Below are 26,331 nucleotides of genomic sequence, written 5' to 3'. Positions count from 1 at the left end.
CTTGGTGGCGTGGTAGTTAAGAGATCAGCTGCTAACCAAAAGGTCGGCAGTTCGAATCCACCAGCTGCTCCCTGGAAACCCTATGGTGCAGTTCTACGGATTCCATGGCAATGGGTTATTGGAAAGCTCAGCCAAGTACCATGTGGGAACAGCTGCTCTGAGGAAACCCCAAAAGTCTAAGCTCTCAAGAAGCCTCTACACTGCAGAGTCAAACAAGGAGACCCACTCCCACTGCTGAAAGAGTTTATGGCACTCCTTATCAGACAGGTGCTCACCAGTGCAGCCTGATTTTGCGATGACCTAGAAACAGGGGTAAGCATTCAGTATCAGCATCACTGACTTCTCCCACCACCCCCTACTCACTCTTAACTCCAGAATTTCTCCAAGTACAAGAAAACTCAAAATAATTTCGTAAACTGCTATATTTTAAAAAAGAATATACTTCAAAGGGTCTGGATTATACTATACCAGTTAACTGTGGTTTTTCATAAATATATACTATGACTTAAAATAAGAACAGAAAAAGTTTTTTCAAGTTCACTAATTATTCTGTTTGCATTTTTAGTCAATTGGGCATCCCAGTCAGTTAAACCATAGAACCTCTGATCTTTCTCTAAGCATTTATTTAATAGAAATCATCCTGTAAAATACTATAATTAAGCAAAGAATACCAGACAAATATAACCTCTTCTGGAAGTCTCAAGATCATTTCTTCCTGTACGTTCCAGTGATGCAATAATTCCCCAAGACACCTCTAATTCTACAGAGACATCTGCGCCTATAATAAGTGGCTTCAGACAGAAAGTTTTTCCCCTTGCGCTGTCTGATCTTTAATTTCTTGGTCTCCATTTTGATGTCTGAGTGTCCGTACAACTACTTCTATCAACAACACAGCACGTTTCTTCATTTACTGCCCCCTTGTAATTTTTATAACGTATTACGTACTGAGAGGTAGAAAACTCATTTGTTCACACTGTGTATTAAATTAAGTCAGTAAATGGTTTTCCTATCTTTAATCATAATATAAAACAACAGCTGGACGTTTAGGTTAATTATAGCCAAAAAGAGAAGTACAAAGTTGACTACATTAAAACTGAAATTGCTGAATTTCAAAAACGTTCACCAGTAATTAAATGATCACTACCACACAAAGTCTTTGTAGATTTATCTTGTAGCTTACTTAAATTGCATATACTCCCCAGATGCACTTTATAAAACATGATCTAACATTAAGTGGTTCTAGCTTTTACTGAGAGAAAAGTCAGGCTGAACTAAAACATTTTCATGCTGAAGAGTAAAAAATATCCTAGGCTGCCATGGTATTTGGTGAAAAAATGTGTTGCTCTGATAATTAGTAAAATGGCATGGAAAAATTTCAAAACTTCTTCTGGGGAAAAAAATACACATGCATATATGCATACAAACATAAATCTACAAATTCTCTGCCATAAGAAAACAAATAGTGCTCGAAGAGAACTCTCTAGACAAACTTTCTTTCAGACAGTACAGTTTCACCAGATGAAGAGGGAGGCTGGGTGTATACAGAGGCGGGATTCATATACAACCCAATCACCTGAAGAGCTTTTGAAGAGTAAAAAGCTCTTGAACCCACCTCACAACAATGAACAATTCCGAATCTCTGTGGTACTGTCATTCCCCTTTTCAGAGAGGCGGATGGATCACTGTGGTCAGAGAGAAACTCTTGCACACCAAAATAGTCCCAGAGGGGCAGGGACACCTGGGAATTCTGGTCTGTGAAAGGAGAAAGTCTAAGTTGCTCAACTACAGATCGACCCGAGCCCCCACCCCAACCGTTGAGCCCGCAAATAATCCTCAACAGGCTTTCATCTTCATCCTTTCAGCAAATCGTTACTGAGTGTCCCAGTGAACAAGACACAGTACTAAATGCTGGAGACAGAATGGTGAACAAAGAAACAAGAAATGAATAATAGGAGACTGTAAACTCCAGGAGCTGATGTCTCCTCAACTCCTACTTGCACACAGTAAGCACTCAATAAATATTTTTGGAAAGAAGGAAGGGTCCTGCCTTCATGGGTCTTATAACAGAGTGAGGCGGCAGATAGTAAACAAACAATTGCACAAATAAGTACCCGTGGAGATCCCGGTAATTGCTAGGAATGGATTCAAAAACAAGAGTGAGTTGAGAGATTTTAACAGAGGAAGCTCTCTTAAATTAAGGAAGGTTAAAGGAGGACTCTGCGAATTCATCCATCAACTGAGACCTGAGGAAAGGTACGCGTTCACCAGGTGAGGTGGTGGGCTGTGTGTACAGAGGGGTGTGATTCAATACAAACCAGCAACACTGACTGATGTCTCAGGGCTCTCTCTCTTTGCACCTGATTCTGAATTTTTCCATTTCTGTCCTTAGAGAGTTACGGGATTGGTAACAATGTCGCTTACTGTATCACTGACCAGATGTCACCTCTCACTGTTCCTGTCAGAAAAGCAGATACCAAGTTACAATTTAACACAATTCTTTACTTTTCAAAAGGATGAAGAAAAGATTTACCCTTTTGAAAGTATCTCTAAATAAACTACACTGTTATTAAAAGGAATTTCAGTTTTTTTTCTATACTGATTTTCGCCGCCAAGAAAAATAGCCTATATCAATGTGTTTACACTATTTTCTGTTTTCAGTAAATGGACAGCTATGAATCCAACAAGTCCTTGTTTCGTTCAATTAGCCAAAATGTTTACTGCCAAATCTGCTGTCCAGCTGTTTTCCTCTATTCCCTCCTGATGCTTCTATTTTTTTCCTCTCCATATTTTCATTCTCTTTTTCCAGTTTCCCTTCCTTCATCTGCTTCTGAAAACTAGAGGTGGCAGATATCAGAATCACTAGGAACCTTTTTCCAATTACAGAGAAACTGCATTTTCATGCAAAGTATTGTTGTTGTCGGGTGCCCTGGAGCGGGCTCGGACTCAGAGCGGCCTTATGTATAACAGAACCAAACGTGTCCTACACCATCCTCACAATTATTGCTATGTATGAGCCCACTGTTGTAGCCACTGTGTGAATCCACTTCAGTCGGTGAAAATACTATATAACCCAAACCTCTCATATTAGGAGATTAATTTTCCCACTGAACTAAATGGAAAATGTGGGGGGAAGGAAAGGAGTATTTTCCAGACACATAAATCTTCTACTGCTTGCCTTTAAACTTAATTTAAGCAAGCTAAATAATTAGCAATAAATGCAAAATTAATTTTTTTTAATATACCACATCGAATTTTAAGAGAGAGGTGTTGTCAGCACATTCCAATCTCCTGTCAAATCAAATAGACTTGATGTCTTGGTACAAACCACGGCTGACCGTGGGACACTCTGTAGCAACACTGATCTTAACAGTCACAGGGCCAGATGTTTCCCCATTTGTTCCCATTTGCCTTGCTTGGTTATCTGACAATTTCTGTAAGCTTACAAATCTGCTTCAAGCTGCTCTGCCATTTTTCAGCACTATAACTAATATTTTGCACTGTGCGCTCTTCCAAACTCACAGCTCAGTGAATCACGGCAGCTGTTTTGGCCTTCTTCCTCGAGTTTAACACTCTGACTTCCCTTGCAAAATGTCTGTTTCAGAGGCCCGTTTCTCAGCACTACCACTCCACTGAATAAACTCTTGGATAAAAAAGACTTTTAAATTTTAATAACAGCGATATTTTAAATAATTGTAAAGTAGTACCAAAGTTTTTCAAGGACGGTCTGACCCATGTAACCGTGGGTGAGACTGAAGAGTCACAGGGAGCATGTTCAGTTGATGTATACCTATGCAAAATTAAATTTTTCATATACAAAATTTTACGAAGAAAATCTGGAGTCACCCTTAACTCTTCTCTTCCTCTCACATCCCCATCCAATCTGTCTGCAAATTCTATGAGTGTTAGAGAACTCAGCCTCTCCTAACCACCTTCTCTGTGACCAGCCTAAACATAGCCGGCATCACCTCTGCTCTGGACTACTGAAATGGTCTGCTAACGGGTCCCCCACATTTACCTCTGCCACCTCCAATCTATTCATCACACTGCAGCCAGAATGATACAGTGAATTCCAGGTCAGTGATTAAGAGCCCAGATGCTAAGCAAAAGGTCAACAGTTTGAATCCACCAGCCGCTCCTTGGAAACCCTATAGAACAGTTCTACTCTGTCCTATAAGGTCGCTATGAGTCGGAATTGACTCGACGGCAATGGGTTTTTTTATGTGTAGTTGAGCAGTTGTGCTGTACACAGCTACCAGCAGGGGGGACAAGGGGAGAAAGGGGCTGAACCCTGCCTGTGTTCCATTTGCCACACCATGTCCACAGAAGGTAACTTATTCTAATTCACCTAGATCTTGTCCCTTTTCTGTTCAAAATGTTCCAGTGGTTTCCTTCTTGCTTTCAATAAAATCCAAGCTCCTTGCCAACAGTCTCCAAGTCCCTACGTGAACTGGTCCTGACTACCATTTCGCTCTCTTCCACTCTCCCCTCCCTGCCCCTGCTGCAGGCACACTGGGCTCCTTGCTGTTCCGCAGACACATCAAGCACATTCTTGGCTCACGGCCTTTGCACTTGCGGTTCCTGCTGCCTGTAATGTTCCTTCCCCAGCAACAGACCCTCCCTTCAAGTCTCTGCTCAAATGTAACCAAAAGCCTTGCCTAAACACAAACAGTACTGAAAACGGCATTCCTCGGCCCCATCTCTCCTGCCCTAATTCCACTGGATTTTTCTTCCTAGTACTTACATCCACCAGATACCTGTTTCTTATCCTTCCTCACTCCGATAGAATGTTTACTCCATTGACATGAATATTCAACCCACAAAAGAAGCATACACAGCAAAAAAAAAAAAAAAAAGCCATTGTTTTGGCAAGTAAAGAAATAAATCACTCTAATTTTAAGAAATAAATTTAAGGAAGACAAAGAGAATTAGAAACTACTTCTCCCAAACAACTGGAGATTCTTAAAAAGGTAATGTTGTTGAAGATTCTAAACGGCAGACCATTTATACACTGGTGGAAATGACAATTAATACAAACTTCTAGAAAGTAGTTGGATCTTATGTAACAAGAGATATAAAAGAGTTCATGTCTTTTAATTTCATTATTTTACTATCTGGACCTATCCTATAAAAATAAACAGAGATGGAAACCGAAACTTAGCTTCAAGAATATCCCTCACAATGTTATTTCTACTAGTGTAAAGAGCAAGCAAGCCACATATCCAATAATAAAATAATGGAATATACAAAGTGTGGTATAATCTCATGATGGGATATCAAAATGTTAAGTAAAATTTTAAAAGTATTCCATACCATGATGAAAACGCATACAATCTGGTGTTCTGTGAACAAGGCAGGATATAAAATTATCTCTCTACGCTCGTCAATATGTACGCGTGTATCCTGATTTTATAAAGAAAACATATAAACATACATGAACATAAAGAAATACCATGACAATATGTTACACTGTTTAGGAATGGAGAGTGAGATTCCAGACTAACTTATTCTCGTTAACTCTTTATTTCCAGTTTTAGTCTCATTTATAAGCATGTATTGTCATTTTAATAAAAGCTAAATCTTTAAACAAAGTTATACCATCTTCATAAAGTCTGTTATACCCTAGTTTTTACTGACTCCTTCTGGTTCATCATCATTTCTTACAAGAACGTCATTATCTTTTACTAGAACTTTCAGAATGATTTATGGATACAAATATTGTTATAAAGGGTTAAGCTGACTGCATGGTTATTGTACTAGACACGTCATCAAAATGAATTCAGATTCACCAAAGATTGATTTTCATCTTCATCAAAATGAAAGCAAAAATTTTTGAGCTGCATCATTTTAAATACAAACCAAAACCAAACCCATTGCCGTCAAGTCAATTCCAATTCACAGTGATCCTATAGGACAGAACAGAACTGCCCTGTAGGGTTTCCAAGGCTGTGAATCTTTGGGGGAAGCAGACTGCCACATCTTTCTTCCACTGAGCAGCTGGTGGGTTCAAACCACCGACCTTTTGGTTAGCAGCCTAGCAGTTTAACCACTATGCCACCAGGGCTCCCACACACACACAAAAAAACCACAAAGCTCAAAGTTCCACAGCAGCATATTAAACCTATATAGTCATTTATTAGTCTAATTCATCCATTCTCAAACTAATTTTATCTGTCTTAACATTGAGGTTGTATCTAATTACCAACTGGAATTGTCACAAACTATAAGTAATAAATGCCATGTGTACTTGTGAAGGGCCCAGAGAAACCAAGTAAAATGAAAAATTTGCATCTCCCTACTCCAAATAATATAAGGAAGACTAGCCTTCTACCTCTGGTCAGAAGATGCTCCTCTGTAGAAGTGCTTACTAGTTTCAACCACAAGCTTATTTACAGTTTCTGCTATGAGCAAAGAAGCTAAAGGAGTAAAAAAGGAATACATGAAAACCAAACTTTCAAACAGAAGTCATTAGAAATAAATCTACAATTTCAGAATACAATTACGGCGGCCCACAAAGTGTTCTTTTCTACCTTTGTTTTCATGAATACTTAAGAATTATGCTGATTCAAATTAAACCCTTCCTGAATAAGCCAGAATGCTTCTGCTATCTCCTGACCTCAAATTCCAGAGGCCGTGAGTAAGCCCCAGTTGTTTCATCTCAGATAAGTAACTGCAGTCAGCTACGTGTCTACTGAAAGTTAACAGGATTGTTCATAGTGAAAGCACCAGAAAATAAAAGTTAAAAAAAAAAAAAAGAATAACTGAAAGTCAAACAAACACTATAAACCTGTAATTAGAGATGAACTGAACTGCACTGTCCTCCACAAAAGTTATGATTAACTGGCCAAAAAAGGAGGGGGATGAGGGGAAATAAAATCCTATTACTTGGTTGCCTCGATTTTATTTTCCCCATGACTTTCTTCTGTAATTGTTCTTCTGGAAACTTGAGAAAGTATTCAGTAATCTTAGAACTTTATAACAGAGCTCCATGTTAATGAGTAGGCTTCATGCAACACTGAGGCTATTCTCAGGTCCCTACTGTCAGAAGGCCTTATCATAAAATCCTTATTTTTTAATAAAATCCTTCTTAAAACTTGACAAACTGTTGAATGATGTGTCAAGCTTCAAGAAGAACAATTACAGAAGAAAGTCATGAAAAATTTTAAACAGTAAACCATTTTCCCAACTCCTTTGGAGAAAGGCTTCTGAATAAAAACCACATCCCTCTACTCACATGCGCTACTCTTGAAACGTGGAAGCGGATAGTCTTCTCCCCACTGCTTTTGGCTATTTCTACTGGTTAGGATGGTCAGGAAGACGTGGGGTTACCCTACATCAGTGTTCCGGATCCAGTATCCCACTTCTTGGAAGTTGAGAGAGAGACAGATAGCTAGACATGCAGCAGAGGCAATGGTTGAACTGCTTTCTGGAATCTAGTCAGCAGCTTCATGGGGGTGGGGAGTCAGTGGAGGCAGCTTTCTGATCCCTGAATTATATTTATGGCAGCATATTCTTGAACACAACTGTTCTAATGGTGGTCTCCTGACTCCTCCAGGTTGTGACAGAGGTAAGGAGTAGTGTTCTTGTTTGGTCAGCTCTCACTGGTGTTTTAGCAGGCACTGCTGGAGGGTCACCTGAAGCTCACTCTTTCAGCCTTTCCAACAATGGCGTAAACCGTAATTACTTGCGTTAAATCCCCTCTGCTCAAGATGCCTAGAATGGCTTGTCTTTCCTGAATGGAAGCCTGATGGATAGAGGTACCTACTCTCTCACTCATTAGTTATGACCAGGATGAACCATGGGTCACCTGACTGCCCCTCTGTAAGGTCTAAAGAAGCTTCTGGAGACATGGAGTTCTGAGGCATAGCAGTTCACAGACCTGATATTCAAAAATAAGACATACTGGCTCTGTCTTCTCACAGGTTAAAATCCAGCTGACAATGTGAAGATAATTCACATGAAAAGACTAAGAATAACATATTAAATAACTAATTATATGACAGAATATGCTCTAGCAAATAATACTCCTGGGTGAGTTCAGCATTAGGGGTAGAACAACGAACTAGAAGAAGTTGTGGATATATCACTTAATATCTCTGGATTCGATTGTTTGGACTGGAAAAGCAAGGATGGTAGTGAGACAAAGTATTAGAATAGATCCTCCTTAAGAAATTTTCCAGTTCTAATAAAATGATTTTTGGATACTACTGTGATAAAAGGTCATCAAAATCAGCTTCACGAATGGACGAGACAAAGAGTTTAAAAATGAGAAGTACAATTTTGACACAGTGAAGGGACCTGGAAAAACAGATATAACCAAGAAAAAGGGGGGGAGAGAGGAGGTAAACTCATGGTATCTTGGCAGGTTTGTGGGGAGTTCGGTATGAATACAGAGTGCAAACTGGGAAAGACTGATAAATATATGTGGAAATTGGGAGGGCACTGGAAGCTTCTGAACAGAGCAGTGAAATTGGAAATGTGCCATTTGACTACAGCAGAGCTCCTAGTCCAACGGCACTGCTGACATCTGGGGCCGGGAAATTCTCTGTGGGGGCAGGGGAGGGGGTCCTGCATTGTAGCAGATTTAGCAGCATCCCTGGCACCTACTAGATGCCGGCAGCACCTGTCACTCATGACAATCAAACATGTCTCCAGACATTAGCAGAACACCCTAGGGGGCAAAATCACCCCTTGCTGATCCCCTTCTTAAGAACCACTGGGCTAAAGAAAGATTAGTATGACAAAGACAAGACAGGGAAATATTTTAAGAAGCAATTAAACTTATCCTACGGTTATGCATACCTAGACCAGAGACTGCAAACATACTAGAATGAATGGGCCAGGTGGGAGCTATTGCGAACTGCAGTGCACTGGACCTTCAACAGGGGGAGCACTTCTCTGTGTCAGACGACTGTTGCTACCATGTGTGAAGACAAATCCCAAAAGGGGAAAAAAAAAAAAAAAAAAATTCCAGACTTCTAAGTAAAGTCTCCCGATTTTAAAAACATAGTCATTGGTTGCAGTTTTCTGATAAACAATTTACAGGCTGGATTGGACTCTCAAGCTGCCAGAGTGAAACCTGTAGCCTGGAACAAGGTGGTGGTAGCTTAGGAGGGTAATTAATGGATCCTGGTCAGACAAACCGGAGCCCTGGCAGCACAGTGGTTAAGTGCTTGGCTGCTAATCTGTGGTTCGGACCCACCCGCCACTCCATAGGAGAAAGATGTGGCAGTCTGCTTCCATAAAGATTTCAGCCTTAGAAACCCTATAGGGCAGTTCTACTCTGTCCTATAGGGTTGCTATGAGTTGGAATCGACTTGACGACAATGGGTTTGGTTTGGTTTTTGGATCAGACAAAACAACTATGAAAAGACATTTCTGAAAAAAGGGAGCAAAACTGAATTTCAACAGGCATCACATGGTATTAAGGAATTACTGGTGAGTGCAATTACAGTATTATTTGTTTTAAATCCTTATCTGTTTGAGTTATTTAATGATATATGTATGCTTTCCATTATACATTAAATAGAGAAAGAGAAAGAATAGGTAAAACTCAACACATCTGAATGTCAAAATATTCAGAGGAATAAAGAAAAGTGACTTCAAAGATACACCAGGGGAATGAGGAAAAGTATCTTCAAAGTTTTGAATACGAGTAAGTAAATCAAAGAATATTAGCAAAAAGACTGTACCACTAAATTATTTACTTTGGGTTCTCCTATGGGGGGGGGTGGGGAGTTGTCTTTATACCTAACTTGTTAAAATCAATTTTCTAGAATTTATTGACAGCCTATTTTTTCTTCTCCTCAATATCAGAACATAGGAATTAATTCTATACATTTCAGATTCCACTTTAGAATAACACTAACTAGAGCTATCTGGTTTAAAATCATAGCAATAGCCAACAGAATTTATTAAGCATTTTCTGTTTGCAGGCTGAGCTTTTCAAGGCTGTGGTGCAGGACATTGCTTTTATGAGGCCTTTCTAGCCCTAGTCTCCTAACTCTTCCAAAATGATTGGCTGGGCCAAAATCTTGCAAGCGATTGGTCAGTTTACTATGCAAATTGAATGGTTTGCAGTCCACTGAGGGGACTGGTCAATGACTATGCAAACTGAATGATCTGTGGTTACTGAAGGGACTGGTTAGTTCACTGTCCTGGTGGAAGGCCATGCCTTGAAATTGATAAGGAGAAGGTTTACATAAGGGCCAATCCCACAGAGGTTTGGGGGACCTCACTACCATCAAGAAGTCTGGATCAGAGCACATCCTACGGACCAAGAACCCAGGGTTCCTGCACTGAGAACCTCTTACACGCAGAAGAAAGAGCTGTTTAACACTGAAGACGGTGAAAGACAGTGGAAGTGGGCTTGCAGGCACACAGAGCAAGACCTAAGCACCTTCAGGCTTGAGTCTTGACGGTAGAGTTAAAAAAGCTATAACACTTGCCTGTGCAAGGCAGAGGCCTGAGCGTGCCCATGCAGGGATTGCCTTGGAGGATCCTATGCAGGGTCTTCCTACAGCCGGGTGGAGCCAGGGGTCTCTGGGCAGGAGGCTTGCCAGCAAAGCTAAAAGAGCTCTACCACTTGAGTGTGCAGGGCAAGAGAGGCCAAGAGTTCCTGTGCAGGGTTGCATGCCTCTCCTCCCCCCGAAACAGCAGGGGCCAGGGTAGCGTGGCAGCAAGAAAGCCCCACAGGTCTGAGTAATGTGACAAGGGCCAGCAGCAGAGGTCAGCGAGGCCCACTGGCAGAGCAGAAGCCTCAGGAGTCATGCAGCCCCGCTCCCAGCAGTGTGGTGGTGGCCAGAGGCAGCCGTGAGGTGAAGACAGCATCTGACATCTGATCCGAACCACAGCACACCTGCCGAGTGACCTAAGACGGACATGGGTGATTTGGGGAAAGGTAAGCAGTTCTCCTTTTGAGAATTTGTTGTTAGTGTTTACCATTTACTTTCTATAAATAATAACGGCTTTCACTTTGCACCGTGTTTCGTGTGTCCAGCCTGATCCCAGACAAACGGAGCACCCATGGAATGGTTGATGACAGTGGGTATTTGTGTCTCATACCTAGCAGTTTTATGGTTGCCTGGAAGTTTGTGGCACAGCCTGTCTGAATGTACAATGCAGATAGACAGAAAAAAAGCATACACAAGCATTATCGCATTTTATCCTCATACCAACCCTAGGAGGAAACTACCCTTATAAAGAAACTATGATTCAAAGAGGTTAAGTAACTTGTCCCGAGGACAGCCAGCAAGTAAGTGGTACAGACAGACAGGATTTAAATTCAGGCTGTCTGACTCCAAAACCCCATTGTCTTAAACACTAACCAACAGTGCGTCCTACAGGTCATCTTCCATAAGGAGCGTGCAAACTGTTCACGTGCATTTGGCCTTAATCTAAAACACGGACGCCATAAGCCAGCCAAAAGTATACATACCTTTAATTCTCAGCTAGTCTCTTCCCAAACAGTGAACCCTCTCTGGCTATATTCAGAAAGTAAGCACTCTCTGCTGTGGGGTCTCTGCACTTGCCCTAGTATTTGAAGAGTAAAGTAGCATCTTCCTCAAATTCTCAGTAATATACTTATTCAGAATGATAGTGGGACCAACAGAGTTCTCCAGAGAATTTAAAGCACAATTGATGAGAAACACCAAGGGATGTACTAAGCACCCTTGTCCACCATGGTACACATCCATGGTTGGCATCATACAGTCACCGTATCTGTGTTTCTGAATCTCTGATCACCAAGGCAAACAGCTGATTTCCTGCAACCAAACGAGAAACGAGTGCAGGACTGCACACTGTCCCAGGGTGCACTGGCCCTCCCGCAGGGTCCACAGCACCCTGCATGGCTGGGAGTCCAGGCATGGCAGGATGGCTATGACTACGTACAATTAACACGAGAGGCTATACCAGCAACTAGCATCACAGATAAATAAAGCTCTCGTATCAAAGTACCCAAACCGCGTTTCTACTTTGGGTGTGTTCAACGTCGGACGGAAGCAAAATTCCCATTTGCCAGCGCTTGTGGCAGTGGCTTCTAATCCAGGTTTTTCTGAACTAATTTTTTGTACACATTCTAATCACAGATTTTGTCAATTTCTTGCAAGCGATTTCACCTCCTCTCCTCCACTTCCCCTCTGCCCGCCACCATCTCCTCGCACTGAATGTAACTCCTTTTCTAAAGAAGTTTCTACAACTCAAATGTGCTTCAAACTGCTGTAACAGTGTGGCTATTCTCAGACTTACTAAGAAAAATCCATTCCTTGGCTCTCCAAAGAATTTAAATCTAGTTACAGAAAAGGAGCTATAACTATAAATTACAGTCATTTCTTAACTTTGTGTGTATACTTTGAAGAAGGCCTCTGTGATCTCAGGCTGAAAACATTTACCAATCTGTAACATTTATCTCAGTCTGAAACATCTCGTCTATCCACTCAGCTGTGAACTCTAACCCAGCATGGTGCTGCTGGTACTGATGCAACTCAGCCGTTCGTGACTTGCTACAAAGAAGGGCTTGGCCGTTTAGGATTTTACAGTCTATGAACAAACGTGTTGCAACCGCAGGGACATAAAAATATCAACTACTCTACATTAAATAGTAATGCAAAGCCTAATTTATCGATTTTAATAATAGATTTCTCTTTACCTTTTTTAATTTAAAACACTCTGAAGATCCTTTCATACTCTACAGGAATAACATCTGCTAACGTATACTTGCTTATCCTATAAATCATGATTGATCTCCTAAAACAACACCCAAGCGAGTGGTTTTCTGGTTTTTGCTGATCTTACACTTTGTCTTATCTAGTGCAGCTGTAACAGAAATCCCACAAGTGGATGGCTTTAACAAACAAATTTACTTTCTCACAGTTTAGGAGGCTAGACGCTCGAATTCAGGGTGCTGGCTCTAGGAGGTTTTCTCCCCGGTCAGCTCTGGGCGAAGGTCCTTGTCTCTTCAGTGTCTGTTTTCTTGTTCCCTGGAGATCTCCTCGTGGGCATCAATCTTCCCCCACCTCCCCTCTGTTCGTTTGTTTAACCCCTTTTATATCTCAAAAGAGATACACCATACACTAACCCTGCCTCATTAACATACCAAAGACAACTCATTCCCCACAGGATTGTAACCACAGGCATAGAGGTTTATGATTTACAACACATATTTTGGGGAGACATAATTCCATCCATAACACATCTGAAAAAGTAGTAACTGTATACATTTTCAAAATTAAGCCTCCTTTTTCCCTCTCCCCTTCCAATTGTTCTGCTTGAATTGCTTCTTTGAATTTACATAAAATCCCTCTGCCAGCAGTAGGAAAAAATGGCCAGGAAAGGAGAAAAAACATTGGGCACCACCGTCTCCTCCAAGGGATAGGTTAACGCGGAGCACTCACTAAATATATTTGACAGAGAGGTAGCAAAGAAGAAAAGTTCAGATTAAAAGGCATTCCTACTTTCTACGACATTCTTCAGGATCAACAGTAATCTCATGACCAATAGACGCATATGCATATCCGCATACCCACATTCACGCCCATACACATAAACACTTTTCTTCCATAAACTGACGTTCTATTTACCATGTTTCCAGTTTACTAAATGTGATACTTTAAACATAATTAGTCTAAAAAGTGGATTTAGGTGTCTGATAACTATTTCAGCAATTATTTGCAAGTGGGTCTCTCATTTTTACACAGCACATTCGGTAAGTTGTTTTGTTTTACTTTTTGTTTGTAACATCTAAAGAGTTACCAGCATCATTCTTGTTAACCAATATAACTTAAACAGTCAGGACTGAACCAGAGGAATGCAAAGCTACTTCTAAAGTTACTTTCAGAAAACAGCTTGCAATATTTAAATGCACTAAAGAATATATGATTCATCTCAGAGGATGGAACAGAGCTCCATATGAATACAAGACTGTTTTTGCCTCTGGTATTAAAACACATGGAATACTTTTAAATGTAAATTTAACTCTAGTTATTCTTGGCCTACTTTCTTACCTCCAAATTAAAAGTTAATTAGGAAAAAAGCAACATCAAGTCCTGGCCAAGTTCTGCTCTGGTACAATAACTGAAAGCAAAACTAGAATCTGAAATACTAAATAACCTTGAAACTATGTTTCCTTTGGCCTAACAAGTAAATTAATAGTAAGTTCCCTGGAGGTCTCTTCTCTGTGTCTTGCAGCACTTGTCTCTCTACCAACAACATTAAGCAAACAGGCTAGAAAGATCATAGATGACAAATGAAGTCCAACGAGGCTAAATAATCAGGGTTGGTGAGCGGAAGGCTTAGAACCTAGATCCAGGTTTCCAGATGCCCAGATGTCTACGCTCTTCCCAACAGCCCAAGCTGCTTCCACATAAGGGCTTCTTTGATTCCTTCAGTTTACATATGCATTATTTTTCCTGTCATAATCTTAGAATTTCAATTTGGAAGAGGAACTGAGCCTGGTGTGGTTTTTGTTTATTTTGTTTTTTTCTGCTTTTCCTCCCCACAAGGCACAGCACAATACAGAACAGAAATAGCCATTCAATAAACACCAGTTGAATTAGATCTTGAAAAACTTATTCTCACACTTCTGAGTATCACACATGGGAATTATTCTTCACATACTTTCGTAGCTAAGAAGTTACAATACTGTTAGTTACCTTGGGGGGGTGTATCAGGGGAGAATTTTCAAAGCCCAGTTTATTAAATAAATGTGGATTATTAAATTATGGAGATTCATAAAAGCAAACTAAGAATTAAAACAACAGCAAAAGTTACTAGCAAAAATGCATAAAAACTTTCACCCACTGGAAGAAAACAGGCGCAATGGTTAAGTGCTTGGCTAACTGAAAGGTCAGCAGTTCGAATCCACCAGCCGCCCTGAGGGCGAAAGATGTGGCAGTCTGCTTCATGAAGATTTATAGCCTAGGAAACCCTATGGGGCAGTTCTACACCATCCTATAAGGTCACTATGAGTCAAAATTGACTCGCCTGGCATATAACAACAACAATGGCATGTCCCTAAGAAACTACAAAAGGACCTATTCCACCTACTATCATACACCAATGGACCTAATGGAAACTCTGAGGAATAAAGAGCCGTCAGTGTAAAGAAAGTGGCAGGAAGAAGAGGTGAAGAGTGAGAGCGAAGAGTGGGCCGAGAGACTGGAGAAAGAAAAAGCTGGCCAAGGAAACAGAGCTTACTACCCCCCAAAGACATGTCAGATAAGGGCGTCTCTAACTATCTGACTTAAGTAAGTCACAGTACAGTAAGGACTCTGAATGTGTACTTTGTAAGTCTGTTCTGTGCTTTGCTTTGGTGGTTTTCCAGCGTGGGGTTTTGTTTTGTTTTGCCCTTGGTTACCTAGTAAAATCACTGTTTAAAAAATTCCATCCCTTCCTCAGCTAAACTAGGAAGAAAAGGAGAACTGTCCTTCTCTAGACTTGGCCAACGGGAATGTCAAGAGTGTCTGGGCACGCAGGGCATTCCGGCCACAGCTGTGGTGCCAGCTGAAGGGCCAGGAAAGAACCAGCATGGCTAGAGAAGGGGAGGGGGGGACCTCTGAAGACAAGGGGCCTCAGAGCTGGCTTAGGCAGGGCTGGAAAATCCCACCAAAGGGCCAGTTTGCCATCCATGTAAAACCTCTGTAAGACTTCCCCAGATGACTGAATTAGGGAGGACATTTTAGTCGGCCTGCAAACCGTTAGCTAGTTTCTTCTTTTTTTAAGTAATGAATTAAGTTCTATGTTGGCATGGTTTTGTTTTTTTTTTTTTTTTGAGATGATGAAATAGCTGCTGGTGGTCAGTATACCACTAGTACCAGAAAAGGAAGGTTTAAATGTTTAACAAATCTGTTAGAGAATACATTTGAAATACCTAAGAGTAACTGGCTCCTCTCTTAGCCCTGCACTCAGCACCTATATAATTAGTGCCTTAAAGACCCATGAAAGTTGTGACTTCAACCCAATTAAAATACGCTAGTCAGTGATAGAGCCTTCTGGATGGTACACTGACCACTGGGGAGCTCTGTCGTCACAGGCATGAAGAAGTACAGCTTCCAGAGCTCTTCTTCAAGGCCAGAACGATGTCCCAGCATCAGGAACCCAAGGCAGCCAGGATTCCACACATCTCTTCCACTTCCTGCTGTGCCTACAAGAGGGTCAAGCCAGGTGGCATGATGTATACTCAATATCATACTCAGTGCACTTGAGTGTCTGGGAATAACTGGAGGTATTGGGTGAGAGCAATAAAATCACAGGAGCCTGAAAGCCTCTTTGTTCGCACAAAAAGTCACACCTTACAGTATCCACAGCATAGAAAAAGAGAACCACAGTATTTAAATCAGAGGAAACTCATCTCTCTCTCTCCTTCCCCTTGGAAGGAATCCTAAAATAGGTTAGCAGTAACTAGAGAACAAATAGAGGAAGTTCTTTCAAAAATCAGATAACGTAATTTTAAAGAAAATGAGCAGATAATCAGTTAATGAAATCACCACCAGGGTATCTCATGCATCCAAAAGAATGAACGCACTGTCAAAATCAATGAAACAACGAGCACAATAAGTGAGAGTTCACTTTAACTATGCTCCCTTTTAGAAACTCAATCATGTTTGCTAGAAACACTGTTCTTGACCATCCTCCTAATTCAGCCTCTCATTTTAGCTGTATATTTACCAAAACTCTCATTGGTATTAAAAAGTTTTATAGCATATATTTTTATAATAATAATCACGGTCTTTGAATTGTATTCAATTCAAGAGTGTTTTTTTTTGTCCCACTTCTAGTGAAGATTCTGATTATAAATACAGTACAAAAACTAAAACCTAACCCATTGCCGACAAGTTGATTCCAACTCATAGTGACCCTATAGGATAGAATGGGGCTGCCCCATAAGGTTTCCAGGGAGGGGCTGGTGGATTCGAACTGCCAACCTTCTGGTTAGCAGCCTGAGCTCTTAACCACTGTGCCACATCATAAACACTAGCCTTCAGCCCAAACGGAGAGGACATTCAGATGTAGCAGACCGTGTCACCCTGTCTTGGTAATGCCTGGGGAGTGTCCCCAGCACTCAGAAACCACAAAGAATATCTTTCAGCTCCCTCGGGAGAAGGATAACAATCAAAAAGAACAGTGAAGCATAAGATTTCAGTGTTGACTGTTCTTGAAATGAAAAGCAAAGGAAAGTGTTCACACACTATTTGATTAAGGCTTTCTCCCTAACTGGAAAATGTATATATGTCTAACTGGAAAATGTATATATGTCTAAATCTATGCAAACTAAACCTTATACCAAATTTCTTAGAGCAAAATAGAAATAGTAAACTGGAAATACATTTATCACACTAAGAAAATTAAGCATCTCCTTAAAAAAAAAAAAAAAGAAACTCATCTCCTTTAACAAACAAACAAAAAAATCACGAAGGGGGAGATATATCTGTATTCCCATCCCATAGGAATTTAAAAAAAAAAAAAATCAAGCATTCTTTTCCCATCTTTTCAATTCAATTTAATATACTATTAAAACAATCCAGACCTGAAGAGTAAATGGGAGCCAATCCACCAAGTATGCAAATGAACTAACCTGAATTATTTTTTGTTTTAAATAGATTTCTATTTGAAAATTAAATGTAAATGATGAACACAGGTAGATTTCCCTTTTTTTAAACACACAAAAGAAAACGTGATGGAAATCTTCCCTCTGTATATAAAAACAGTATACCTCTGTGCTTTAATTTTTTTTTTAAGTCATCCTGAATGGAAAACATAAACACTGACTTGAAGCTACTGTATCTTTAAACTATAAACAGTACTTTCCGAGGAAGCGTTCTTGTGTTAAAGTTTCTAGGGCAGTAATTAATTCCTCGCTGATATATACCACCTTTTAGAATCATTACCAAACAGAAATTGGAACACTACAGGCCTTCAGGTAAGCAGAATAAGGACAGCAAATAATAACACACTGTCTAAAATTCTTTGGAGCCCTGGCGGCGCAGTGGTTAAGAGCTCAGCTGCTCAGCAAAAATACTGGCAGTTTGAAAACCCTATGGGGCAATTCTACTCTGTCCTATAGGGTCGCTATGAGTCGGAATTGACTCGATGGCAACAGGCATAATTCTATCACACTGGATATCATTTCTTGGACAACTACGGTCTCAATACCTTTGAAAATTGGTTCTGTGATTTAAGTTTAGCTTAATGAAGCAAGCTTTCCATATCAAATGCAAACCAGTAAAATATAAACAAAAAAAGAATCCCTGTCACTCTAAAAGCCACCGATTTCTCCATTTAGCCTAAATTTATAGCAATGGTTAATGAAGAATACAAATACTCATTAATAAATGTATTAATCATTTCCTCCAGGAAGGAAGCCACAAATTCAGAGGGTCAAGTTGCTGGAATGAATGCAGGCTCGGAAGAACTACGTGTCTCTTTTCAACAGTCTTCGGAGCACTTTACTCATTTTTGATCACAAGGACACTATTTACACCAAAGTATATGTCTAGTTAGCATCAAGAGCTGTGTTTAAAAACATGTAACAGAGAAGCTCTATGTCTGAATTCAAAACACCACAGGAATCACCGGCAAAGTCAAAACAGGCCTCTGAAGCGCCCAAAGCCAGCTGCTACTGTCCAGAATCAGGCTCTTTCCAGCAGAGCAGCAGATCTGCACGGGCCAGTGCTTAAGGAGGAATGCCATCTCCTAAGGCAAGGGTCAGCAAATTTGTTCTGCAAAGGCCAGACAGTAAATATGCTAGGCTTTGCCAGCCATATGGTCTCTCTCGCAACTACTCTGTCACAACGTGGCACCAAAGCAGCCACAGACAATACATAAATGGACAAATGTGACTGTGAGCCAATAAATTTTGTTTATGGGCCTTGAAGTTTGCATGTTACAATCTTCACATCACAATATATCACTCTTCTCTTGATTTTTTTTTCAACCATTTAAAATGTAAAAACCATGGTTAGCTCATGGGCCATATAAAAACAGACGGCTGGCTGTGGCCTGCTGGATTTGGCCCACGAGCCATAGTTTGCCGATGCTGCCACAGCCTGGCCTACTCGCTTCCCCTCATTTACATAATCATACAAATTATGTGCTTGCCCTTGTATCAAGCATTACTTTGGCTTCTCTAGGGCACTGCTGTCCAGTCTCTGTTTCTTTCCCTTAGGTTGCAAAAGTCCAATAGGGCAATGAAGAAGACAAGAAAGACATGGAAAACAAGCAGAAGAAGGGGCGCAGGCCTCTGCTCTGTTGCTTTCCAGCTATGTAATCCTATAGAAGTCAGGGAAGCAGTCCAAGTCTCTACTTCACCATCTATAAAAAAGAATTATAATACCCAGCCACCTAGGTTTTAGTTAAGAGTTGATATGAAGGTATTTCTGAATCTGCAACTTTAACATGACGTAAGGTTGGCGGTTTGAACCCACAAGAGAAAAGACCTGACGATCTGCTCCCATAAAGATTACAGCCTAGGAAACCCTATGCAACAGTTCTACTCTGTTACGTGGGGTCACTGTGAGTCAGAATTGACTTGAAGGCACACAACAACAAGGTAGGTAGAGCAGAAAGAAGAGTTGCAAACCGTAGTGGAGAATCAAGGCCTCACCTGATGTTTCAGAGTTAAGCTGCTGGATCATGGTAGTGCATGGTTCCCCAAGTAGAGAAAGGAAGTTCAGTAAATGTGGAGAAGTCCTGGCCAAAGGAGCTCTGATTGCATGCTACTTTTCACAGCTCTCACGTGGGCCAGAAACTCAACCAACATAAATGGAGAATCTTCTTCATGCCAAAAAAAATAGGGAAGGGACTGTGAGGAGCACATAAATTATTAAGGCCCAGCCCCTTACTTTAGAGAAATTAGAATTTATTAAACACAAAACCTATAATACCACATAGGTATGATTTGTGTAAACTAATTACATTAGGATAGAGAGCAAAACAAAAGATACTAAGGGGAAGAACTTCCTAGGGCCTAGATTTAAACAATGAACAGAATTTCAACAACAACAAGCATACACAGAAGTTTTAGAGCACTATACACGTATCTGTATTCTCTGGGTGGTACAAATTATTAATGTTTGGCTGCTAACTGAAAGGTTAAAAGTTCGAGTCCACCCAGAGGTGCCTTGAAATGGCTGCCAAAAAATCAGCCATTGAAAACCCTATGGAGAAAGTTCTACTCTTACACATAAGGGGTCACCATAAGTTGGAATCAACTCAATGGCAACCGGTGGTGATAGTGGTCTACATGTATATATCTAGTCTCGTAGGCTATGTGGAGTCTCAATTTCACTTGTTTTGTTAGCTGCTGTTGAGTAAGAAACTCACGGCGATCCCACGAACAATGGAATGAAATGTTGCCCCACGATCGGCTGTGCATCAGACCACTGCGATTCATAGGGTTTTCACTGGCTGATTTTCAGAGATCGACAGACCTTTCTTCCTAGTCCGTCACAGTCTGGAAGCTCTGCTGATACCTGTTTAGCATCCTAGTAACATGCTATGATGTCTGCGAATGAGGTGCAATAGCCAAGAATGGAACCCCAACCTCCCGCGTGGAAGGTGGGAATTCTACCACTGAGCCACCGTTTCGCTGTTGTTGTTGTCGATTCTGCCTCGTTCTTCAAAGATGTACTCCCATCCCCAGTCTGAGAGTTCCTATTCTCCCAACGTTTGGAATGCTTGGAGTTTACTTTTAAATGCTTTAGCCAGTATGATGGGTGTAAAAAGTGTCTCTCACTGTTCATTAGTGTTTTATCTCCTGTCCTCATTTTCTCTACAGTTGTTTTGCATGTTCCTTTTTATATTATAAAATAAAAGGCATAGTCTGTTTAAGGAGGTCATTCTGAGTGGCTAGAGCCCAGGACACAGAAAGTGTGCAGAGGACAAGCTCTCTCTCTATTCCTTCCAGAAGATTCTCAGGCTTGTCCCCTCTCCACCCCATAAACTACAGGTTTGCATCAATAGATAGAGAAAACCCTTTCCTTTCCTCCTTGAATGTGCCCGAGTAAATTAAAGAGTTCACAAATGAATGTGGTTGAAAAATACCAGTCTTGACAGAAACATTTGAAACCAGTTCCTCCATTTTTGCCCAAAACTTGGTTTCTGCCCAATTTAGATCATGGAATAGACAAGGTACCTCAGAAAACACACCTAAATTTTGATCCAGGTCTGCAGACCTGTTTGCAAATGCTTGACACAAATACATCCACCCCCTCCTTTCTCTCATCTAGAAGACAGAAATTTCAGGAAAAATAAATCAGGCTAAGATCCTGATTCGTTGACACTCATTGGGAAGATTCTGCCAAAGGAAGCCCCCATGAGGATATAATTTTTAGGTACTAGGAGAAAATGACTGTGTTTAACTGAAAGTCTGTTTAGACTCTTTCCATGCTAAGAATAAAGTGACATTCAAAAAGGAATGAACACAGCACACAGCAGAACTCTCAGTAAATATAACAAAAAGCCGTGTTCTCAATTCTGGTTAACACCCAGCACCAAATCTAGAAACGACGGTATTTCAAATATGGATCCATGTGATTCAAACAATACATTCCCTACTGCAGTGGAAAATGGAAAATCACTATTAGCATCTGCTTTCAAAAAAAATTTCTACTATCTTCAGGAGACATCTAGGTCAACTGGCATAACAAAGTTTACTAAGAAAATGTTCTGCATCCCACTTCAGTGAGTGGTGTCTGGGGTCTTAAAAGCTAGTGAGTGGCCATCTAAGATGCATCAATTGGTCCCAAACCACCTGGAGTAAAGGAGAATGAAGAACACCGAAGACACAAGGAAAGTATTAGCCCAAGACACAGAAAGGGCCACATAAACCAGAGACTTCATCGGCCTGAGACCAGAAGAACCAGATGATGCCCAGCTACTACCAACCACAACCCTAATAGGGAACACAACAGAGAGTCCCTAACAAAGCAAGAGAAAAGTGGGGTGCAGAGCTCAAATTCTAGTAAAAAGACCAGACTTAATGGTTTGATTGAGACTGGAGGGACCCCGGAAGACATGGCCCCCAGACTCTCTGTTAGCCTAAAACTAAAACCATTCCCAAGGCCAACTCTTCAGACAGAGATTAGACTGGACTACGGGACATAAAATGATACTCGTGAAGAGTGTGCTTCTTAGCTCAAGTAGATACATGAAACTAAGTGGGTAGCTCCTGTCCAGAAGTGAGATGAGAAGGCAGAGAGGGTCAGGAGCTGGTTGAAGGGACACGGGAAATCCGGGAGGAGTGTACTGTCACAATAGGGAGAGCAACTAGGGTCACATAACAATGTATGTATAAATATCTATATGAGAGACTAACTTGAATTGTAAACCTTCACTTAAAGCACAACAATTAAAAAAAAAAATTGCTACTATCATTCCAGTGACACTATAATGCCACATTGCCCCAAACTTACATAGATTTGGCTAATCCAATGGTTCCCAACCTTGGGCAATTTTGTCCCTCAGGGGACATTCAGCCATTTCTGTAGTAATTTTTTTTGTTGTTGTTCACATCATGGGGCAGGGGCATTAATAGCATCTTAGTGGGTAGAGGGCAAGGACGCTGCTAAATGTCCTACAATGCACAGGACAGCCTTCCACAGCAACGAATTCTCTGGCCAAAAATATCAATAAGGCCAAGAAACCCTGGTCTAGTACATTTCTACGTGGCTAGTTGGGACACAGTAATGAATATGGGGGCTACAGATAATAAGCACTCTTCTTATAACCAAAAAACCCATTGCTGTTGAGTCAATTCCAACCCATAGCAATCCTATAGGACAGAGGTGAACTGCCCTATGGGGTTTCCAGGGAGCAGCTGGTGGATTTGAACTGTCGACCTTTTGGTTTGCAGCCAAGCTCTTAACCACTGCGCCGCCAAGGGTCCACTCTTCTTATAGACCTCCTATTAAGCTAGACAAGAATCCAGAGAAGAGCTTGATGTTTGCATAGATAAATAAAAGTTTCCATGTACTAATTTTCAGTTGTAATACTTTAGCAAGAAAATGGGCCACAGTCCGTGATTCTGGCCATCTTATATCAGGTTGTCACATAACCTACAAGAACACTGACCTCTACAGAAACTCATAATTAAACTGGATACTGCTGGCTCCACCTATTACAAATTAATACTTTCCTTCATTTAGGAGATAAGTGAATTTCCCATGCCCATCCACCAAAAACTACCCGTCCTTGGATGTCAACAGCGAGTTCTATGTGGTATTTGCTGAAGAAAACATTCATATCTGAAATTCCCTTTCTCTGGTTATAATCCATTAAAACTTTACTGTCCAGCTCCATGAAATTTAAAAGCCAGAGTGGGAAAGGAAGCTGATTTTGACTATAAACTTAAAGTCAGCCACACAGGGATGCTTTCTATAAAAAGTAAGGAATGCTGGTGATCAAGCGGAATGAAATATACAAAGGCGGAACTGGTCCCTCTAAAAGTAACAAAGACCTGCATAAAGGTTATTCTATTTCCTAATAGAAGTTTTCTTGGATGTTTCAACAAAGACTGACATTTTTCTGGTGCAAGTTTCCCCCTCCCCCCCAATTTTGCTGAAGGCATTTGCTTGTCTATTTCCTAGGTTTTACACAACAGAAATATTTTTAAATCATGAAAATATTCTATTTACATTTAGAGCAACCAGCCAGGGCTCAGAAACCCGTTTTTAAACCATCACCTTTATCGGACAAAAAGCAAAGCATTGGGTAACTGACAGAAATCCATTCGGAGGCAGAAGTTTCTCAAGCTAACAAAGCAAGCACTGTTTGGGAGAAATGGGGAAAGATGTGCAGTTCAGGCATTAAGGTTTCCTTAAAGACAAAACGATTACTAAATGGGTTAGCTGGGCTCTGCACCAGATATCAACTTCTAAACGTAATGCTGAAATCGAGATTCCTGTCTTTATGCTTAAGGTCAAACAGAAAAGCCCTCAAATGATCCTAATTAAAAATAATAATAATAATACAATACAGTGAAGGACATCTAAATGCAAGATCTAGTTTCAGAAAGTCGAGCATAAGAGTCAGAGAACAAAAGTGGGAAACTCATGGATTTTTCACGTACACCAAATGGCACGAAAGTGTTTTGACACACATGTTAATCTGGCTAAACGCAAAAAAGAAAAATCGTTTGACATGAACTTTACTAGACTATTCGCTGCAATTCCAGCTTCTGAAAACAAGAAACAAGACCAGGCGTAGGAAAACGTGGCTGAGGGGAGAAACTGTGTGTCCACAGCCTCCCCTCCAAATCCCCAAGGAGGAAAGCTGCCGCCTGGAGGTATTGGATAGCTGGGCAGCTTGACTGAAAACAACCAAGGTTTTGAGCGCTGTTTTTGGCAAGAGGTAGGTGTTAGCGGCTACTTCCTGGGGCGCTGGAAGGAATGTGTCACCATCAATCAGAAAGTACACTGAGCCCCGTGTTTGGGTCCCAGAGGGAGTAGTGTCTCGTCCAACAGGGATACCTCATGCCCACGCCAGGAAAGAAGGAGAAAGGAGAGTTGCAGGAAAAGTGTTGGTGCCCAGGGACGTGCAATATCAAAAGGAAATCCCAACTCCTGCTTAAGGGAAAACCAGACGCGCTCAGTTGACTGCGCGCGTTACGTGAACTGACGAGGACGGGTGCTCGCGCACTTTCCCGGGGACCCGCACGGCCCGAGCGCAGCCCGGGGGAGGACCTCAGCGGTCCCGGGAAGGCACACGCTCCAGCCGACTCACCTGGTTAACCCCGGGCATGGGGCGGCGCATGAATGAACCGCCTACCCGAACGAGCCTGGCGGGATGGGGCGGACGCCGGCAGTACTGACCTGTGGGGATGCTGGAAAGCTTCTCCGAGCCGGCACCCAGGCAGGGAGTCCAGGGACGGAGGACGAGTGCCAGCAGGAGCAGCGGGACCCTCCCCGCGCACCGCCCCATGTTCGGTCCCCGAGGGCCCGCGCGGCCCGGGCACCCCACGCCCCTGCAGCGGCGCACTTCTCGCGAGAGCGCGGGGACCCCTCTCCACCGTAGGGCCGACGACTGCGGACAGGCGAGCGAGCTGCGCACGGAGCGAACCGGTAGCGAGGCGCTCGGCGAGGGCGCGGAGGAGCGGGCGCCCAGGCGCCGCGGGCGACTTATAGGCTCCCCGCGGGGGAGGCGACGGGGCGGGCCGCGCCCAGGCTATTGGCCGCCCGCTGACCCGCCGCGCCGCTGCGTGCGCCCGTGCGGTCGCCTGCCCTCGCCCTCTCCAGCCTCACGTCTGGGGCTGTTTGCTTAACTGGAACCCTATTTAAGGAGCTGTCTGCGGCTACGTGGAGAGGCGCACGCAGGGCTTCTGGCTGGACAGGAAAGCGGTCTTGAGCTTGGGAATGGGGCTGGGAGAGGGGAGGAGGAGCTGGCGGCGGGCGGTGCTCCCCTCTCCTTCCTCTTTGCAGCCCCGGCACCAGAAGCTTCCCAGCAGCCTCAAAGGGTGAGAACATACTCTTCGCTGGACTTGGATACCCTCCTCCAACCAGAAGTGTCAAAAATCAGCAACACCCTTGGCCGAAGGGGACCTCACCAAACTCTAGAGTCATGGAAATGGGTCGCGCCCCATTAATTCAGGGGCAGTTTTCATCACCCTGTGAAAGACTGTATATTTTATTACTATTATTTTACTTTGTAAACCGGAAGTTTGTATTGTTCAGTGAACATTGCTTCCTCCTTCGCCTGTACCACAGCGCCGTGGACTCTCTCCAGTAATGAGTCTTGTAAATCCTGCTGAGTTGGAGCGCCGCGTGTAACGTGGGGTTGTGCCTTACAAGCGGTTTCTCCAGTCCGCGTGGAAAATTCCTCCCAGAGGTGTCCCGGCGATCTCTTGGCTCCTCGGCGCGCCTTCCTCTCCTTCCAGTTTTGACTCAAGTCTAAGCATATTCCATTTTTCCCTATTCTGATCATATTTTAGCTAGCACAATTTAATCTGTTGGGATGGGCGGGGACAAAAATGTGACAATTTTGCTTCATTTCATGACATAAGCTACTTTATGGGCGAAAGCGAATCAGTGACAGCATTCTAGAATATTCTACCTGTTTATCTTACGGGGGAAAAAAAATAGATTTGAGCCAACAGCCCATCCAACTCTAAGCCTTTGAAATTTAAACAAAAAAATTTTCAAAAAGAGATGTTCCGTTATGGACACATTTTGTTTAAAGTTTGCATGCTATCAAGATCACATGAGTACTAAATGGAAGTATGAAAAAAATAGGTGGAAAAACCTGCAAAGAAATGTTGCCTTGAGTGTGACATTTTTAAAAAGAATTATTTCGTGTACCCAGAACTAAGCCCATCATTTACTGTTTTGAAGGTTTGGTCTCAGT

At 41.9% G+C, this 26,331-nt stretch overlaps 1 protein-coding gene across 2 annotated transcripts in view; it reads right to left on the bottom strand.

The window, feature by feature from the left end:
* Positions 1-24,995, bottom strand: part of PLOD2 (procollagen-lysine,2-oxoglutarate 5-dioxygenase 2) — a 100,987-nt gene extending 75,992 nt beyond the window's left edge. The window contains exon 1 of one of the 2 annotated variants that reach the window (XM_004379209.2): positions 24,804-24,995. In XM_004379209.2, coding sequence (XP_004379266.1) covers positions 24,804-24,912 — 109 coding nt within the window. In that variant the 5' untranslated portion in view covers positions 24,913-24,995. The remainder of the gene's footprint in view (positions 1-24,803) is intronic. The other variant, XM_004379210.2, reaches the window with a different exon arrangement.
* Positions 24,996-26,331: the final 1,336 nt, after the last annotated feature.

This window comes from Trichechus manatus, unplaced genomic scaffold (genome assembly GCF_000243295.1).
Source record: "Trichechus manatus latirostris isolate Lorelei unplaced genomic scaffold, TriManLat1.0 scaffold00062, whole genome shotgun sequence".
NCBI classification, from domain to species: domain Eukaryota; kingdom Metazoa; phylum Chordata; class Mammalia; order Sirenia; family Trichechidae; genus Trichechus; species Trichechus manatus.
This window is presented reverse-complemented; position numbering and strand designations above follow the sequence as displayed.